This window comes from Poecilia reticulata, linkage group LG14, assembly GCF_000633615.1.
Source record: "Poecilia reticulata strain Guanapo linkage group LG14, Guppy_female_1.0+MT, whole genome shotgun sequence".
Taxonomy (NCBI): Eukaryota; Metazoa; Chordata; class Actinopteri; order Cyprinodontiformes; family Poeciliidae; genus Poecilia; species Poecilia reticulata.
Genome location: NC_024344.1, coordinates 6,413,139 through 6,434,382, shown reverse-complemented (window position 1 = coordinate 6,434,382; position 21,244 = coordinate 6,413,139). Strand labels below are relative to the sequence as shown.

Below are 21,244 nucleotides of genomic sequence, written 5' to 3'. Positions count from 1 at the left end.
ACTTACAGGGTCGCTTTACAAAGGGAAGCGAAATGAGTCAAAACATACTATAGAATAATGGCAGTTGACTTATACAGACCCATTAAAAGTTTTAATCACTTGCTGATGGAAATGTTAAAGGCAAAAAGAGATCATCTAAAGACTTCTGCTTTGAAAAAAATCCAAATGAACTTTCTGTAGATTGTAGTAACACTTCTCTTAAACTCTTCTTGATTTTGTCAAACACTATCTTCTTCTACTGCCCGCTTTGGCTACTCTTGCTGGATTCTATGATTTAGCCAAAATGAAGGGAACTTGTAGCCTTTGTAAACTTTCAACTGTTTTTTTTCCCATTCAGTTTATATATAAATCATTCAAGTTATGGCAGAAGTTGCTGTTACTGATAAATTGCAGGGGCAAATACTGTGTTTCCCATGTGCTGTGAAGGAAGTCCATAATTGCAATGTTGGAGCAGAGACCTGATTGTTCCCTTACAGCCAAGGGAGACGAGCGCTTTCTCTGGGTTTGCAGGGAGCTCAACAGCCACGTCTGCCTGAATAAGGCACAATCTGAGATGGATTGCTCTAGCAGTACATGCTGTCGGGTCGAAGAAGTTCTCAGAAACTTTCCTCTTTTTTCTTTCATCTCATCACTTTTAGATTGACATAGAACTTTGAACTCCATTTGTTTTCTTCTGAGAGACAATAGTCTTTTAAATTTTTGGTTTATTGAATCACATTTAGTAAATATGACATGAGCACACTTTTAATGGTTATTACCTGGCACTGGTAAGTAATCTGGGCTTAACAATGGTGCAGTTGGTAACATGATTTACTTGTAGCAAGAAGGTTCTGGGTTTGGATCTAGTCGCCTGGTTGTCCCTGGTGATGGGCATCGGTCCCCTGCAACTGAAGGATAAGTGGGTATAGACAGTGGCTGGATGGAGAATAAATATTTTTTCAACATGCCTTTGTTTCCTAGCCATAAAATTGTTTTCTGATCTTGTGAAAGATGCCTGTCTCATTCCTATCAGAAACAAACATCTTGCTTGAGTAGAGATATTTAAAAATTCAAATCTACCAAGACTATAAATGCTTAATTTATGCAACTGCTAATTCAATCATGAAGTAAGAAATGTTTCTTTCACATGAGTTTTTCCACAGATTATTAGGCTGATTATGAGGAATTTTTAAAGCTTCAAGGATGTTAAAAATTAAATTCCAGGTAGCTTCTTTCTTTTTCATGTGTTTGTTCATATGTTCTGTTCCATGCAGGTTGGAGCCTTTGACCTCATGTGCATTAAGCTCTTTGTTACGTAACTGCTAAGTAAAATAATGAATTTTGCAAATATACAATACTTCTTTATATAAAAATGAAACCCATTGTCAGTTCTATATAAAAAAAAAATCTGTATGCCGTTTAACAATTCTAATCGTAGATGCGTGATTCAATCATTGAACTGGGTCATTTTGGGAATACATTTGCTGGCATGAGGAATACTACACAGTAAACTGGATTCATTTATTCAAGTCAGCAAACAAATCCGTTTCAGAGGAAAACAAAAACAACATAATGCAGCAAAGGTTATGCTGCAGTCTGCACAGCTGTTGATATTCAATACCAACAATCTATATATATGTGATACCATCATAACAGCCTTATAAAATAATCTCAGGTTTTCTCAAAAATGATTTTTGTTTTTGTTTGTTTGCTTGACTTATTCCACAGTGCACACATTCCAGGAAATGTCCCTCCACTTCTGTGCAATCTCAGGACATTAGCAAGCTTAAGCTTTGCTACGCAAATCTGCTAGATCCTGGTGAGGTGAGAAAAGAAAAACATATAAGAAGGATATTTATGGGAATTATGTGTCTGACATAGTCCTCTTTGAGAAATAATAAAGCAAAACCGCTCATGAACACGAAGCACATATTCACCCTCAGGACAAATAACCTTTTTTTTTCTTTCTGCTGAAGTACAAATCTGCTTGATTGGAGCGTGTTCAAGTCCTCATGGTGTACAGTACACTACATAATGACGTGCTTCATCAGTGACCTGAAATAATCTAAAACCCATTAGCCATTAAAAGAAGTTTACAGGATGAGTCAGCTGTGACATAGAAGACTTATTTCAGCCATCAGAAGTCGCTAATCCTTGTTGAATTTTCTGGGTTTTAACATCAGGCCTCCTGCTGGCGAGGTGAGGCGGTTACGGGTGTGGGCTGGGGGATTTTCTTCCACAGTCTATAGACATTCAGACCAGGTGAACTGGAAACTGTAAAGTGCCCACAGGTGTGAATGTGTTTGTCCACGTGTTAGTCTGACCTGTCTGGGATGTTTCCCAGCCCGTTGCCTCGTGCGAAGCGGGGACACGCTTCAGAAGCCCTCTGACAGGGCAGAGCGGAATAAGAATGAGTAACTGGAATGCATGGATGGATTGATAGGCCTCACACTGAGAGACACGGCTGCCTTCGCTGACACTGAGACTGATAATGACCGCGTTAAGACGGGCCACGGGACACGTGGCCATTAGCGGCTGATGTCGGAGCACTTTCACAGAGTCCTTGGGGAGAGTACCTTTCAATTTGAAATTCTCTGCATTCTTTCAGCAAATCAATTCAGCAAAATAGTCTGCCCTTGAATTTCATTACATGCTGTCAAATGTGGATGATTTGCATTTACACCCTTCACCTTGCATGTCGTGCGGTGTTTATATCCCTTAGTGACATGTAAATATTTTTTTTTTCTAATCCTGTCTATCTGGACAGGGATTTTATATCATGAGCATCAGTTAAAAGAAGGATTTGATGTTCTTTATAGTTATAAAGAAGATATTTAATCAGGCTTGTTTCTTGTCCACAGTTGCGCTGGACTCTGGAATGCTTTATCCAGTTTGCCCCGAAATTCTCCAACTTCTAATTCATGTGTTGTTCAACATGGAGTTAATTTATTCCCATTTGCTTTTCCTTTGTTGTGCACGAACGGAAAGCACGGCAGCATTTCCCCCTGTACTATCAGAGCGCCAGCCATGTGCATATCCCGGGTTGAGTGATTCTGCACGTCACGGTTGCATTTCCACATCATTTTCTGAGCCTTTCAACACAAAATGTCTTAGAATACATTTCGCCTGTTAACACGAGTACAAAGGGTGGGCTTCTGTCAGTACATAGCAAAAGTATTCGTATACTTTTCATATTTCATCACTTTACAATCACACATTGTTTTTATTGGGATTCAGTGTAATAAACTGTCACAAAGTAGTGCATTTGTGAAGTGGAAGAAAAAAATATGTGGTTGTCAAATACATTTAGAAATGAAAGAATGACATGTACTTGGCTTCCTCACTGAAATGAAGCATGTTTTTTGAGGCATGTTTCTACCAGCTCTGCACATCTAGAGAGTATTTTTTTGTGTCATCATTCTTTGTATAATAGCTCAGGCTTTATAAATTTTATCCAGCTCTGTACTTTGACTGGATCACTGTAAGACATGAATGTGCTTTATATGTGAATATGTTTTAACAATACATTCCTTCTTGCCACTCTCTCATAACGGCCAGAACTCTCCAGTTGAAATAAATAGTTGTTGACAGATTCCTGCACCTGAGGTTTGCATCACAGCAGGTCCTCCACAGATACCACAGGCCTCTCAAATGAAGCTCTCCTCCCCTGGATTGTCTCTTTAGGTAAAACAGTCATGAGCTGAAATGTTTACAGTTCTGCTATACTCTTGAACTTGTTTTCAAATGTTGGAGTAAACCCTGGTCTTCATAATCTTGTTTATCCATAAAAGTAATTTCATAAACAACTGATTTAATTTAGAACAAAATTAGAACATAGGTGGACTCCAATTAATGAATTAGGTGACTTCTAAAGGAAATGTGTTACCCTGAATGTTGCTAGATATTTCTATATAAAAATAAAAATAAAACAATTAATTTTTCTTTTACTTCAAAATTATGCACTACCTGTTTTGTCAATTACACAAATCCCATGAAAATACACAGAACAAGACAAAAGGCGAAAAATTTCAAAGAGCCTGAAAGCTTTTTCAAATCACTTTATACTAATTACAAAATCAGACATGTTAAAAGGTCTTTCCATGCATAAATTTAAAGCAAGGGGACAAAAAGAAAACCACAACTGTTGGCAAAAATTTTAAATACATAATAACATCCATGATGTGTGTTGACGAAAGAGGTTCTCACAAATGAGTAGTTATCAAATAAATATTCATAGAATAATTGAATGATTAAGGAAAAGTCCCCCCGGGTCTCAGCATTGGTAATCTTAATAGCTCAGCTCAGGCTGTGTGCAGTAGGACGTGGGTGAAAATATCTCTCCCAAACAACCCCAAGCATGTGCCAGTGAAAATAATAAAAGCTCTAAGAAATGTGAGGCTGAGTTCACACAGCGATTGTGTGTGTGCATGTTTGTGTGTGAGTGTGCGTGTGCTTGCATGTTTGGAAAAATACAATGTACATACAAATACAAGGCACACAACAACACATAGACGTACGATGGTATCATCCCCCCCCCACCCCAAAAAATAACAACAGAGGAACAGATGAATGCAGAGCTTCAGTGGCTCTAAATAATAAATGTAACGGCTTTGATTCACAGCCAATCGCGGACGACTCTCACGCGGCACAGGTGAAGGCGTTGAGAGAACACATGAATTTCCTCTGATTCCTGCAGCTTATCGAAGATCCAGGGGATTGGTGGTGGATTAGTGCTTGTTTACACCAGGATAAGCATAACAGACGCATGTGTGTCTTTTTTTTTTTTTTTTATATTCCTGTACAATTATTTTTAGATACTGCAGCAGAGGTGTTGTACTATAAATACAAAGTAAAGTCAGAGAGAATCGCTGCCTCTCTGCTGTCTATAAAGGATTAATAAATGCTTTAAATATTCTGTAAACAGTCTGGTTAGTGGTTCATTTACACCCCTCCCAGCTTCCTGTTGGCTCAGATCCGGTAGAGGTTCTGTTCGTCCGAGTGGCTCTCCTGGCTCTGAGCGACACCAGGTTCAGAAGTCTTTCTAGCTCATCTCCGGAACCACTCAGACCGGCAGAGCCGAGTCCTTCCTGTTCCTCTTGTGATCGCCTCCATTCCTCCTCCTGTAGATCCCAGGCCCTCAAAGGGGGCATGAGTTGAGCCGGGTGCAGGTTGAGGCCCGGCGGGCTCGACGGGTATCCCTCGTACGCTCGCCGTGTTGGCGGTAGAGTGTCGTAGAGACTCTCTGAGTCGTCGTTTGGCTCTGGATCATGGCAGGCCTCTCTGTACTCCTCGTAAATAGGCGAGGAGCCGTCTTCAACACTGTCACGGCCGTGCAGCTGCAGATGTTCTCTGTGGTGCGCCACCACATCCCTGCTTCTCATCTCCGTCTTTTTCCCTTCCCCTTCGTGTCTCCTCTTTTCATCTCTGTGCACAGTTTGCCTTCTTTCCCACTCGCCAGACTGATTCCTCTCCCACTGGAAGGTCCTCCTGTTCTCCTGGCCCCACTCATGGCCTCCGTCACCGCTGCAGCTCATCATTCTGGAGTCAAGCTGGAGGGAGCGTGTGCTGCCTCCACGTCTGATGTTCTGCTGGGCGTCACTGAGGTTGTAATGGCATCCCACCTCTGGCGGATGCAGCCGTGACGGTGACAGCCAGCTCAAACTCTGGAAGGAAGTCTCCCACCGGTATGCTGAAAAAGAAAAGACAGAGAGCAACTCTTTAGGTGGGTTGGCAGTGTTTTACGGACAAGAAGTATTATTTTAATGAGGAGCTGAAATATATAAGCTCACATGCTGCGTTATGAGCCCGAGGCCCCACTGCATGAAAACTAATGATGCTAAACTGCTTTAGGCATGAAGTCCTTAGTATAAAAAACAACCGCTTTTACTGTCTTTTGGATAGTGCGAGGAGGAATGATATGATCGTTTTAATGGATTTCACATCAGTAAAACATAGCTGCACTTTCAAAACCATTTCATAATCGTAACTACAGGAAGTTGACTGAGGCGAGCCAAGCACCAAACGACTATGCCATAGAAAAGCATTTATACATCATGAACTTTTTTACGTTTGTCTCTTTAAAGCGACCTTTATTGTATCTTATTAGGATTTTATGTGATAAACTTCCATTAAAGTATAGTCCTAGTCATAAGAAAATGTATAAATGTTTTTTAAAATGCTTTACAAATCCATATTTGAAAAATGCAGGACTAATTTAGATTTTTTATTTTTTGCAGAAAAGATCTGAAATGGATTTTGGTCTGGATTTTGACTAGGTCATTGTAGCACATCCATCCTTTGATCTTAACCACATGTCAAACTCAAGGCCCAGGGACCAAATCCCGCCGACCTTAGCTATTTCTGCAGACCTACAGTCTAGAGGGACACATAAATAAAACAGTCAAGATAGCAGTTTGCTGTTTACACATTAATTTGATCAATCAATTCAAAGCAGTTTTTTTCTGTATACTGCCAAATAGGTCTATTTGAACAACTATTTTAGCTTTTGTTTATCAAAGTTATATCTGTAATATATAGGTAGTTATTTTATTTAATTTTGTCTTACAAATTCATTGTCTGAAATAGGTTAATTATTGAACATTCCTTGCACTTTTTGTTTCACACAAAGATTCATTTTATGTTTTGATTAATTTTGAGGTAATGCCATTTGATTTTGAACTGAAGATGAAATATATATATATATATATATATATATATATGTAAATACTACTTAGCACTTCTTGTGCACTGCACCGTACACCCTTACAAGAGGCCAAGACTTTCACTGAGATTGTAAATTACAAATAGGATTTGTATTTAATAGGTTTTTCATTTCCTGTGTCTTGATAAGCTAAATCTGATTTTTACTACAATTTTCAAATGGGGGTAAATATGTTTGTAAGGCACAACACATGCCAGTAATTATTATTGCATTAATTATTATTACTCTCTTTTAAGCTCTTCAATACTTTCTCTGCGGTATAAATCATTTTCTTAACAAGTATAAACCATTTGAAAATTTACAAGCCAGTTATGAGGCTTGCTGAGAAATTTCCAGTGTGTTTACCTCATTCTGGAATATTTATTATTACACAAATTATGAATGCAACAAAATGCAACATGTTGATATGCGTTCTTCATTGAAATGAATTAAACTGAGAAAACATAGTAAATCAGAACTTCTAACAAACTATAGCATGCAGGCTGCATAATTCATGGTTTGGCTAATGAGCTGTGAGTGAAAAGTTATCATATTGATGAAGTGAGAGGAGCCAGAGGGGTCAGTCTCTGTGTGGGATAAAGCGTACACTTCATTAGTGTCCTGGAGAATGCCAGCTCCTGGGGTGCAATGCAAGACACACACGGACAAGAGATATTTATTAGACTTCCATGCCAACAAACCACAAAAAAATTGGGATTTTCTTTCTCAGCATGCCATTGCTGTTGAAATATCTGGGTCTCTGGTTGGAATATTAAAAAAAATAAATAAATAAAAGAGGGCATAAATAAATAAATACATGCTCTTACAATCCACAGTGTACTCTTTGACGAACTCTACACAAATCTTATCCTTGTTCTGCAGGTGTTGCCTCGCTATCGGTGAAATGGAAACAAAACAAACATCTCATCGGATGGAAAAACTTGGACGAAACAGTCCAAAAGCAAACTGCGAATACAGAAAAAAGACTTGGGGGAGAATATTGAAGCAATGCATGATAACAGGAGGGTATTACCAATAAATGTACAGCAAATGAACATAAACACAAACAAAGAAAATCAACAGCACCTGATCTATATGTGCACATATTATCTGTAATACAATAATAGAAGTGGACAGTTATGCAGAGAGCTATGTTGGTACAATAAATGGACAAAGATCCCTTTTCAGTCTTAAATGTTTACATAATCATAATTTTAGCAATAATAGTAAGTTATTTAGTGCATGGAGTAAAAAAAACAAAACTGACATTTTTAATGCCTTAACATTTATAGCAACCCCATATTAAGTATTTCATTTCATTAATATTTGCAAATATGTATAATGGAATGAATCTAAAATAGGCGACTCAATGAGCTGCGGCAGTAAGACAAAGATGACTCTGAATGTGGCTCGTTTGTGTTGCTCTTCAGAACATTTACGGGGTTTTCCCTAACTCTGACCAAAAAAAATGTGTTTCTCACACAATCTGCAGAGACTGGATGACACTAGTAAAAAGAGGATTTATTTTAACCATAAAGACCGCTGGCCCGTTTTCGAGGATAAATCTTTACTAATTTAGGCCCCAATTACCATACTTTTAGTTGTATTATTCAATCATTTCTAGCATGTTTTCATCTGTTTCAATGCTCGTTAATTAAAGCTAATTATCTGTTCAATATCCCCGTTTTCCATGTGTCTCGCCTCTTTCAAATACAGCTTGGCTGCTTAGCCCTTTCTGGAATAATTAGCCTCTGTAACCATCTAATTTAGATGTAGAATTAGTTCTGCCTTTCTATTTTATTCAACAGAAGCTGAATACTCATTTTTGTTGATTAAACTTTTCACAAAAAAAAAAAACTAAAATAAAACTCCTTTTTGGTTCTTTACTGATCAAGAGCTTTAAGTTCTACAAGGGGATTAATCTTGCTTCACGTGTGTGATTAAGTATGTGCACTTATGCAGCATTAAAAACAATTCAGCAATGTATTTTACATGTGTGGTATCATTTTATGTGTAGGCTTTATTGTACTTCAGTAAGCTGGTGATGTGTTGAGATAAATGCAGCTTTGCACAGAGTCAGACATGAAATGCTTGTTAGGCCTAGGACATTTAGGGAAACTGAGAACAAACAGATTCTGTAACTATGAGCCAGTTAATATTGACTGTAAGACTGTAGCAGGAAGGGACACACTGATCTTATTCTGTAGGTGCCTAACTGCGTATTCTTTGTAAAAGCAAAGCAATGCATTTATTCGTCAAGAGAAAAAAGTCAGTGGTCAAACTGTGGCTGGTGCCCTACTTAGTGTGAGAGCGAAAGTATTAGAAGCTGCCTTTTTCTCTGCGGCTTTGTGCCCTTAAAATCCTCTGAGGCTGTCTGAAAGGCTGGGGTGAAAGCTCTGCTTTGCTTAAACAGATAATTAACAGTAAAATAGCTTGTCTCATGGAAAAATGTGACCCCATGCTTTTATTTTGGTTCACATTTTAAACAAAACTGTGTTGATGTTTCAAACAGCTATAACAGCATTATTTTCTGTTCCAGATAGAATCCATACAATGTTGTTTCAAATCTTTAGAAATTGCGCTCACGATGTGTGGCAGCTTTTCTAGACAGACAGTGCAACCCGCCCAGAACTGGAAAAATTGCCAACGGCAGCTTGCGTAAAACAATAAATAGTCCAAGGTGGTTACCCGGCCCCAAATCTGCTTGAACATCTGTGGGACGCACCAGAGCAAAACCCAATCCCACCCACCCACAGTAAAGACGCGCTGCCAAGTCCTCCACTTCAGAGAACACAAGACATGCCAAGAAATCCCATGTACTGTACATGCCACGATGAGCTGAGCTGTTCTGGTGAGATGAGAGGGAACTCATGTTAGAAGGTCGGCGCTTTCATTTTTGTAGTCAGATGGAACAAAAAGCATAGATGGTGCAGCTGTGGCAGGAATTTATCCATAAATTATTTAAGATTCAACAGGTATGGGTCAAACAATTGAACCCAACATCAAGAGGAAAAACTGTATTTATAATACCATTTTTTTTATTAAGAAAAGACAACCATGAGAAAGACTGTTGATTTGAGGAGGGTGAGATACAAAACAATCTTTGTTCACAGAGTGCTATACCCAAACATGTTAGTGGAAGGTTAAGTGGAAGAAAAACATCTTGTAGAAAAAGATGTAGAGTAAAATTTGGGAGGATTGTGAAGTCACATTTAAACTGTAAATTCACTATATAACATTTATTAACAATATGATCATAAAAGGAGGGCCAATCAACTATTGAGTGTAGTGCAGTACATAGGAAATGTCTTCAGAATGCTAATATTTCTGTAAACCTGAATAGCAACCCTTGAAAATTACATTTCCTATTTTTTTTTATTAGCATGCTGCTCTTTGTTCTATGGGGTCCCCAATTGGTTCCTGTTTGTAAAATCTACAAAACAAAATAAACATTATACATCACTCTCTGCAAATACATTATCTCTGATGATGTTCTAATTTATAGAAATCCACTAGCGCCACCAATCAGAAGACAGCACGTGGAAATACTTTAACATTTAAAATATGAACCACAAAATATATCAATATATTGGCTTACAGAGAATCTGATGATCTCTAGAGTATTGGGTGCAATGAACATTTTAATAGAACACAATGTAAAGTACGCAATAGGTCGGGCTTAGGATAAGAGCTCGGTAAGGGAAGTCGGAGGGATGGGTTTTTAATAAGATGTTTTTCAGCTGCTTTGCGTCTCACTCACCCGGGCTGTTCCACTGCTGTTCTTTGTCCATGTTTGACACTTCAAAGGGAGAGAGAAAGCAAAAGTCAGAGAAAGCCGGAGACAAACAACACAGGAACCAAAGAGGGAAAATTGAAGTAGAGAGAGGCGCGATGTCAGAAACTGACAAAAATATTGAAAATCTAAGCAGAAGGTTTTATTCTTAATAAGAACGGGGATTCAAGGCACAGCCTGGGTTGCTTTCAGCACACTGTATCTTTTTGCTCTGCCGCTGAACAAAGAGTTTGGCAACAGAAGGCAGGCACAAAAGAGAAAGAGGAGTTAACAGAAGATGTTCTTTCATACCTTCACTTTCAATATCATCAACAGCGTCATTGACTAGACGTATGACTGTGACTATGGATGCTAGAAGGAAAACACAAAGAGAAAAACAGAAGAAAAGAAACGACGTCAGTGCATTTTTCATTATGTGTCACTGTAAAATATAAGAATGCAATTGGCAGTGGGCACACATGTTGAAAACACAAAGAGTGGGGACATGTTATTCTTACAAACACATTTTTACACATGTGAGATATATATTACATGCTGTTCTAAGTTTCTTTCTGATAATATCCGGATTGAGTTGTCATTGTGCTCTTGGAGTAATTTTGAGTAATTGCTTGTTTTTTTGTGTAGATTGCATTTTACTAACTCAGCTTCTCTATTAAAATTCGTTGTGTGATCTGAAAAACCACAAACAAGAAGAAATATGAAAGAGAACAAACACTTGTTCACAGTGTTGCATACAGAGAGTGGCGAAACTTTGTCTAAACTTCTTCATTGTTCAGCTTGTGATATGACACAGATGGAGGAAGGCGGATACCAGACGACATTTAATCCCAAGAAAATTCCCAAAACAAACAAAGAAGGACCCTGACTGGCGGATGGAAACTCATCTGGACAAAGTGGCAGTGCTTTGTATGAGCAAAAGTTGAATATTTGCCGCAGGAGATTCAAGAAAACCTCAAACTTCAATGAACGAATAAAAACAACACTCCAAGAATGTTTCTAATGAGGGAATCACATTGTAACATGACATGAAGCTCAAAATTGTTGATTTTACATAATATCCTCCCTTTAAATAACCCAGTGCATTGTGAAGTCCACTGTTGAAAAGGGGAGCGGGTTGGAGTCCCCCCCACTGGAGTTGTTTTTATTTTATTTTATTTTTTATTGTTTATTCAATGTTGCATAACTCTGTATTTTTGTGTTTATTGATATAATGCACCCAGATACTTGTGAACAAGATCCCCAGATAAATCGAGGTATCCCCGATTATCCCCAGGTAAATACCGGTCGATCTACGTTCCCACCCTCATCTATGGTCATGAGCTTTGGGTCATGACCGAAAGAACGAGATCACGGGTACAAGCGGCCGAAATGGGTTTCCTCCGCAGGGTGGCTGGGCTCTCCCTTAGAGATGGGGTGAGAAGCTCGGTCATCCGGGAGGGACTCAGAGTAGAGCCGCTGCTCCTCCACGTCGAGAGGAGCCAGTTGAGGTGGCTCGGGCATCTGGTAAGGATGCCTCCTGGACGCCTCCCTGGTGAGGTGTTCCAGGCACGTCCCATCGGGAGGAGGCCTCGGGGAAGACCCAGGACACGCTGGAGGGATTACGTCTCTCGGCTGGCCTGGGAACGCCTTGGGATTCCCCCGGAGGAGCTGGAAGAAGTGGCTGGGGAGAGGGAAGTCTGGGCCTCCCTTCTGAAGCTGCTGCCCCCGCGACCCGACCCCGGATAAGCGGAAGAAAATGGATGGATGGATGGATGGATATAATGCACTTTGAAATGCCTTGCTGCTGAAATGTGCTATACAAATAAAATTTGACTGACTAAAGTGGTTTCAGTAATTCATTCCTACCATTGTCATCTATGGACTCAGAGGTGTAGGAACTGAGGGAGCGCTCATCAGAGGTGGAGTCCGAGAGACACGCCACGTCCTCCTCCACGAGCTCTGCAACATGTAAATTACATAGAAATCAGAACTAAAATTAAAATCACATAAATCATGTAAATTAAAAAAATAAAATGAAAAGATTCAGTGTGCATTAATTATGCCTGTTTTAACTTTCAACTACATTATTAAATTGCATGAAACATTTGAAATTTTAACCTTACAAGCTTTAGTGAAACAAGTAAATTACATTATTTTAAAATGTACTGTGCCGCGTAACTGAGAAAAGGAACAGAGCTTTTCAAATTTAAGAAATCATCCTTTTACAACACTAAAAATTGTAGAGTGCAGATGTAATTTTTGACATGCAGCCACACTTACAAGCCAATTTATTTTTAAATCCCACAAATAGCTGAAAGGCTGATTACTTTTAAAAAACTGAAGACCAATTCAGAGGGAGAAAAAGAAAGAAAGCTAAACAGATACACTGAGATGAAACTGGGGTTATTTCACAGGAGAGGAATTCATGAAGTGCATGAAAATGATCATAATCTCACACTGACGGTTACAAATTGACTTAAATTACATGAAGGAAGACAATTCTGGGTAGAAAGGATGCTACGATGAACACTATGGTAGGAATGATTGTCAAAAAGAAAAACTTTTTTTTCAAACAAAACCTAAAATCCTGTTTCTATGCAGTTGTACCTGGATTGAAAGAAAACAGCCTGAACCGATCATGTATTCACTTCTGAATCAAGTTTGACAAACTATTTCATTTCAGCTGCACTGTTCGCTCAGCAAATGACTTATCTGTAAGTCATTTGCTGAGCGAACTGCTTCTGAAATGAAGTAGTTTTACTTTTCGTGCTCTTTTTCCCGCCGTCTGCAAAATCGAGAAATAGTATGCTGTATTTTGGTATATTTGTTCATCTGTTTCTCTTCTGAGCAAGACTGAAAATAAACATCTTAAAGGAGAACTGATTTCTTAGAAAGTTTATTAACTAAAGGATGCGGTGATGCAATGGTATTGAGAGAAACGCATCTTAAAACCCTTGGGTGTTTGGGCTATCTGCACAGCAGAAACCAAAGCTCTCAACTTCAAGATGTAAACCTGACATTTTATGTGGGCAGAGGAGTCAACTTACATTTCATGTGGAGAAATCATCCAGATTTCTTTAGTTACCTTTGACTTGCATGTCAACAGAGGTGCATTTCAAATAAATGGATGCTTATAAATCAGCGTGATCCCTGACACCGCTTTTCTTTGCAGTTATTTGGGAGGCTGTATCCTTTCAAAGCACCCGCTTGCTTCTGAGTGATTGTTTGTCAGACAAGTGTCAAAAGGGCACAGCAGGTACTGGGGTGTCACAATGAGTTGGCATGTGGCTGTTAAAAGTGTCTGCAACACGGTCTGTTGAACCCGGGCACAGACAGGTACACTGCTCCTCCAGGTGCTTTAATCTCACAGCAATATAATGCCTGGTTTCACATAATTGTCCCAAATGTGAAAAGGATGGAAAAGGCAAACGAAGTGAAAGTCAAGGGCCAAAAAAATGGATTTTCTTTGCTAAACAAAATGGAGTAGAAATAAAAGGTTGAAACTATGCCTGTGTGTAATTAAGGTAAAACTTCTTTTCTTTTTTTTTGCTAAATTAGTAAGACTTAATGCAGGGATATGGAGAGAAAGAAAGAAAAGTAACGAGACCTGTGATTGACTTTTTCAATGAATCACAAAACACTTAAACATACATTATTAGAGCACATTGTTAAGCTTTTTTCCAAATGTTATCTTTTAACCATAAATTGAAATGCTTTTCTATATACATATATTTTACAATATATCAACACAAACGAGTAAATAATTTGATAGTACAAGAAAAAGGGAAAACATTTAAACTAAGGCTGGGTTTGGAGCCCAAGAACTTCTTGCTACAAGGAGTTGGTTCTATCAGCTGTAAGTTGAATAGCAGTCCTATTCAAATGATTAAAGACTGTCATTTTGTTATTATCCACTCAGGGATGGGCTTTTCTACTCACAGGCATCAGATGCAGAATGCTGCCTGGGCATCACCTTCAGCTTTCTAGAACCATGCTACATATTCATAGTCTGGTGTTTATGGAGTTGGTAATGCTCCTCTGGGAATGTGTGCAGTAATGCAGCACCATCACTCATAAGGAATAAAGCAGCCACTGCAGATGCGTCTGTTCTGAGTCAGATTAAGAGGAGAGGATTCTACAAATAATTAGCTTTAGCAAAAAAGGCAAACGCTCAACGTCACCCTTTTGCATTTTGTTTCATTAGTGCTCCAGTGATTAAGTTGTGTTTTGCTTATGTACGGTATGCAGCTAAAAGTACAGGCTTTTCTTTATTCCACCCACTAACACACTCCTTGAACATGCCCTCTTTACTTGAACTCTTTAAAGTCCCATTAAAGCTCAAGCGGCATGACCGCTGTGTGTTTGGGTTTTGGTACTTTTATGTGCTTTAGTCATTGTCTTGTTATATACGTTTGCCATAGGCAGTTAATTTCTCTTTGTTCATCTTTTTTTTAGGAATGTATTGGCTTATTAGTTTAATTGTTGTGCTCAGTTTCTGTTTTTATTCTTGTGTTTTGTTTTCTGTGTATTTGGATTTATTTATCTTAGATCTATGATAGGTTTTGTTCTACTTTTCAAAAGTTCCTTTTGAGTCTTAGCTTCCCTTTGTGTTAATTTGTCGTCCTCCCTCAGTTTTGTACTTTCTTTCTGTCACACCAATACTTGATTTACTCTGATAGTTCATCTTGTTCCTTTGTCATTTTACCTGTGCGTCTCAATGTTTAGTCTCCCGGGTTTTGTCTATTCCTTGCCGGATTCTCTATTTCTCTGGTTCCACGTCCTGTTCACTTCTCTCCAGTACTGCAAGCTTCTTTCTCCACTTTATGTCTACCTCTGGTCTGCCTGCATTTGGGTAAGATCAAAAAGTAATCCTTATATCTAATTTATGTATTTTTTTTTATCTTTATGTGTTTATCAAGTGTCCAAGTTTTGACATTTATCTTATCTGCAATAAATTAAACATTAGGATGATTATTTTTATTCTGCTTTTAAATGTATCCATTATTCATAACAGTTCATAATATTTGAAATGAAAATACTTATTATCTCTAACACTAAGCCAAAGAGAAGACCAATGCTAATCCCTATGAGTTTTGCTTCTGATTCATTTCCAACAGGAGATGCATTTGTCACAAATTGCTTTCTACAATCCGTTATAATATTATAATAAGGAGTAAATTTCATGAGAATTTCTGTTTTTGGCTACTGAACCATAGCAATATGGGACCTGAATTTGCTAACCAAGTATTTCATTATTCTATTGTATTTATTCATGATGGAGAACGTGTGTAACATTACAAATATGGATGTTTTCTAATAATAGGTGCAGCTCTGTAAAATGGAGAGCTGTTCAGTAATTCATTTACTTCAGTCATCCAGTTTAAAAAGTCAAACTTTTATATAATATTCATTAAACACAAGCTGGATAAAAAAATATTTCAAACAATGTTTTTTTCTTAATTTTGATAAAGAAACCCAAAATTCAGTTTCTTGTGGAATCCAAAAATTACACATGGGAAAAATATATATTTTTAATTTAGAAATACAATGATATTACATCTTCATGGGGACGGCTGCAGATTTGACAGTTTTCTGGCAAACATTCACTGACTCCACAAGAACTTGGCTGGTCAAAGTTTTGTAACCAGAATGGGAAGTTAGGTGGAAGGAAAAAGTGTGATATAAGAAAGGAGCACAATTAAAACAAATAACTGTAAACTTGAGATAATTTTTGAGGGAGAAACCATTCAAGAAATTGGGGGAGATTATACCATCCCACGCTTCCCTCTGTTGACAGAGGAGCTGCTCATTTTATTTTCCAACTGGACTTGACAACACTCCAAAAAGTGCCAGTACTCGAATTAATCACCACGGTATCACTGTGCTGGATGGTCAGCAGACATTTGTGATCGTTAGAAAATTGATACGAGGAAGACCCAACAATACAGATAACCAAAGACTGTTATTAATGCAACCCTAACCCTATTCTAATATATAAAGATGCACATGTTTATTATTGTTCAGTGTTGAATTATGCTTCATTCAACAACTTTAATTATATTCATAGTTTGTGTGGTGTAAACAAGTAACTAAACAGTCTTCAATATGTTATAAAGGCGACACTTCAGACTAGTCATTAATGCAGTAATTTGGCTATTAGTTTTCTGTTTATCACACTCACATTTTAATTAATAGTCCCTCCTGTGTTTGTAGATTATGCATGCTATTCTTTATTTTCCCTGAATACACGCAGCAGGGGGAATAAACAAATAAAACAACTTATTTCCTATTCTCACAGGATGAAATCAATGATTAATGAGCAGGAAGTTCCAGCTGGAAGCTGTATTATTCAAACCGCAGCTCGGGCAACGAATCGAAAATATCTGACATCCACTTTTGCTCTGAAATGCAACCTGATAATTTCATTGACAGAGAACAAACCGAACTGCGGTCTTGTTGACAGGGTCGACAGCTAAATATCACTCTAAAATGGAACAATCTGACAATGTCTCACTGCTTCCCTTCACGTTCTAGACATCTGAGCCGAGACAGAGCCCTTGAAGCGTGGACGCAAAAAAGAAAAGGAAAAAATTACATCGGAGAGGAAGGTTGGGATTGTTTCATGGAGACCAATTTCAGTGACTAATTCTGGACTTAACTTTTATAAAGAAAAGTAGGGCAGAAACATAAGGCATCAGTTCTGCCTGATTACTCTGACCATTCATACATAAGTGCAAGAGATGTAAGAGACTTTAGGCAGATCCAAGATGACATAATTGCCAATTTGAGGAGTGGGACTGAGGGTTAAATTATTATTTATTGCTCCAAGGAGAGTCAACAGAAAAGTGAAATGAAAGGAACACAACATAAAAATATGACGTTTTAAGCACTCTTGCCTACTCAGGGCCGTTTTCTTTGATGTTTGTGATCAAAAGGCACACATCACTGTGAAATAAGCTCTTGCAGTGGAGATGGTGGTGTGTTGGTAGCACAATGAGTTCACGGCTTGTGTACTCTTTTACCTTTGGAGATCAGATTGCGTGTGCTTGCACGAGTGTGTGCATCTGTGTGTGCAGGATACCACAGCCTTACCCTGCGGACTGTTATCCCTCTGGGTTCTCTCCAGCTCAAAAGCCCTCTGCCCCCATTCCTCCTCCCTCTCGTCTCTGTGCCTGTCCAGGACTTTCTCTCTGGTTTCCTTGCCCTCCCATGAGACTTTGTGGGCTGGGCTGTGCTCCGGGCGGCGGGCCGATGCTGAGGGGAGATTGGGTGCCACGCTACACACTGCAATTCCTCTCCTATTTGCCATACCTCGGACATTAGACACATCTGAGAGGAAGCTGCTCATCTGCAGAGACATAGGGAATTATGCAGAAAGTATTAAGTAACCATTTATACTCACACATTTTGGTCAGATTGCCTATAAATATTGTGCATTTTTTTAAATCTGCAATGCAAACATTTTTTCTCTGCAATTAAATAGCTAATAAATACCCCTTGTTGGTAATTACTGTCTGTTTCCTAAAGTTTACAGCACCCATGGGTTATTTAACTTGATTTAGAAACTAAATGCAGTGCTGTAAAAAATATCCCTGCAGATGTGTTCTGTTGTTCTTTTATTTTTTAAACATAAATGTTTTGGATCATCAAACAATGTTTAATGTTTAATTTGACAAAGTTAATATGAGTAATTAATAGGTATGTTTTGAAATTCTGATTTTCATTTACCGTACTTTCTGCAGTATAAGGCGCACCTAAAAACCTTCACTTTCCTCAAAAGCCGACAGTGCGCCTTATAATCCGGTGCGCCTTATATATGGACCAATATTGAGCCACAACAGGTCTAGCAACTACGGTAAGCAGCCGCCGACTTCATTTTCCTCCGTAGAAGAAGAGGTGCGCGGTGCATGCTGGGATAGTTGTCAGAACGCTGGTTTGTTAATAAAGTTTGGGGGGGGCGGGGGGTGAGAGACAGAGACTGCAGCGGCAGTGTGTCGGTTGGTCTGTGTTACCCAGAAAGCAGTTGGGCACAATATCGCAACACCAACACCGTGAGTGAAACAACGACTGGGGCAGCCTACTACATAAAGTACTTGGGGACCACTTCATTACAAAAGTGGATGTGTAATAATAGAGTACGGCACTGCAGCGTCTATTCTATGCGCTTTATAATGCGGTGCGCCTTATATATATGAAAAAAGTTTTAAAATAGGCCATTCATTGAAGGTGCGCCTTATAGCGCGGAAAACACGGTATTAAAAGAAATAAATGATCCAAACCAGTCTAGCCCCATATGAAAATGTAATTGCCGCCTAAACCTGATAAACTGATAGAACTACTCTTAGCAAAACAAATGTGCCTGTTTTTGATATTTTATTTTATTTTTTTTATTGATAACTGCCAACCAGTCTGTACACAGTCTGGCACACATTAAAAAGTTCTCTAAAGCTAGGCATATGCTCTTATAAAACATTATTCACAAGGAAGACCATTTTTATATTGAAGTGTGCCCTTATACAGATGACACTATGAGATTTGAAGCTAATTATTGATAAACTTCAATCTGCCATTCAACTCCTGCACATATCATTGCATGGCACAATTGTGTTTCTTAAGGTGAACAAAACAAAAAATAAATAAAATGCACTCGGATCTCGGATATACAGTAATAGGTACCAACTCTAGGCCTCGAGGTTCAGTGTACTGCAGCTTTTAGATGTGTTCCAGGTCTAACACACCTGAATCAAACGCCTGAATCACCTCTTCAGTATGCACTCAAGTTCTCCAGAATCCTGCTAATGAGCTCATTATTTGAGTCAGGTTTGCTGAAGCAGAGACACATCTAAAAGCTGCAGGACACAAGACGTCAAGGCCTGGATTTGAGGATCAGTGACTTAGGTTGCAATGTGATATAGAAGTGAATGAGGTTCACTTAGACACCTGACTGCTTTCACTGGAAGTGGTCCTCTCGGTTCCCGGGAGGATCGAGTGGGCAGTAGGACGCACCATGACTTGGGGAGGACCTCCGGTGCAGCCTCCCACCTCACCATAGGTTGCCGTGGTAGCCGGTGAGCCTGGCACACGCACAGCTTTGAACTCAATCCCCTCGACCCCCATTCCAGTCTTGTGTAGCATGTAGCTAGCTTCGGAGGAAACAGCTGAGATGCCCGAAGCAGCCATGGTCCCAGGACCCGGGTCGGAGTCTTTCCGGAATTTGATTTTCTTCCTGAAGGCGACGAAGAGTATGAGGAGAAAAATGATGACAAAGGCAAGCACTCCAATGCCTATTATTTCCCCCGGTCCAACATAAGACAGCGGCTCAGCCTGCAAAACATTGAAAAGAAGAAGAAGAAGAAAAAAAATCACTTAAACATGGACTCAGCATCTCTTATTCAAAGTGTAAGAAAAGACCAAGAGAAGGATCCACTTCTGGTTATAAAATGATCAAATACATCCAACAACCCAGCAACCGCCGAGATGATTAAACTTATTTAGAGTAAAAGTAAAAATAACTTTTCTCCCCTTCAGGCTGTGAAGTTTGGAGTCACCAGTCAGGGTAATATGAAATGGAGGGGAAGTCCAGGTTTTCATCTATACATGGACTTTTAGGATAGTGAGTAAATTTACTCAAGGTGTGAAAAAGGAACTACAAAAAACAGACCTTTTTATCATTATTATAATTTGGAAAATTTCCCAGTAAGACTGAAAAAAAAAAGCATTTTATTCATGTTAAATCAAAGTAGGTAATGCAGGTAACAGATTTAGTTACTCTGGCGGCATATGACAGAAACACAATTTATAGCATTACATGCAAAAGAAAATGATCAATGCTCCTTTTTTTATTTAACAGAAGATCTTGCTCAGTCCAGATTTTTACTGCATATTGGTTGTAAAAGGTTACATCGCTGCTTCTTATAACATTCTCACAAACATCAAAAGCACTTTCTGAACTTTGCAACTTCAAGTATGCAGTATTGGTACATGATAATATCAGCAATATTTAAAATGTCTCACAGACATGTTTCCATTTACTTTTTAATCAATGGAACTTCATGAAAAAAATAGCAAACTTAATTTTTGAGATGTTTTATATCACTTTTATGAAAAGATCTAAGTAATCCATTTAATTTAATAGTGAGAATCCTTGATGACACCTACATCTCGGTTTTGACTCATCCTAATTATATTACTAATCCTTGGGATGCTGGGATGCTAAATTTAATCTATTATCAAAAATTAAGAAGGATCACACCTGTGCTTACAGCGTCCCACAGCTGTCTGTTGTCGTTTGTCAACATAAAAACTATTTAACAAGGACAATAGAATCCTGCCACAATCTTGAGATGAGAAGCAGATCTTTGAATCAGATAGAATAAATGAAGATTTCCACAGCCATTATCTGTTCTAAAGGCAAAGCAGAATAATTGTTTCTCTGGGGAAAAAAAAAAAAAAAGCACGTTTAACAGACTTTCCAATGTAGTGATTAAGCAGAGAAATCTCAGCCGAACTCTTTGAGCTCATTCACACCTTCCCGTCTGGCGGGCTTCATTGGCCTTCATATTGTTTTTTTTTTGTTCAAAAATATTCTCCAACAAACCTCTGAGGCATTTTTAGAACAGCTCTATTTATATTAATAAATACAATTAAGCTGGTGGTTGAAATGTACCAAAACGTGAAAAGGGTTTAAGGGTATGAATGTTTTTTTAAAGTACTGCATGTGTGTAAAACCTCCCTTGAATCACTCATGTTATTAAAATGTGTTTTTAAAAATCATTTGAAAATGTTTTATATAT

The 21,244-nt window shown here is 38.5% G+C and overlaps 1 protein-coding gene across 6 annotated transcripts in view; it reads right to left on the bottom strand.

The window, feature by feature from the left end:
- Nucleotides 1-4,024: 4,024 nt before the first annotated feature.
- The window catches only part of fat3b (FAT atypical cadherin 3b), an 80,864-nt gene continuing 63,644 nt past the window's right edge, over nucleotides 4,025-21,244 (bottom strand). For 3 of the 6 annotated variants that reach the window (XM_008427208.2, XM_008427210.2, XM_008427209.2), the window contains 7 exons: nucleotides 19,392-19,775; nucleotides 17,544-17,799; nucleotides 12,318-12,410; nucleotides 10,764-10,823; nucleotides 10,440-10,478; nucleotides 7,507-7,572; nucleotides 4,025-5,668 (listed from right to left, as the gene is read on the bottom strand). In XM_008427208.2, the coding sequence (XP_008425430.1) occupies nucleotides 4,917-5,668; nucleotides 7,507-7,572; nucleotides 10,440-10,478; nucleotides 10,764-10,823; nucleotides 12,318-12,410; nucleotides 17,544-17,799; nucleotides 19,392-19,775 (1,650 nt within the window). In that variant the 3' untranslated portion in view covers nucleotides 4,025-4,916. Of the gene's footprint in view, nucleotides 5,669-7,286; nucleotides 7,318-7,506; nucleotides 7,573-10,439; nucleotides 10,479-10,763; nucleotides 10,824-12,317; nucleotides 12,411-17,543; nucleotides 17,800-19,391; nucleotides 19,776-21,244 lie in introns of those variants that run through there. The other 3 variants (XM_017308618.1, XM_008427215.2, XM_008427214.2) reach the window with 3 other exon arrangements.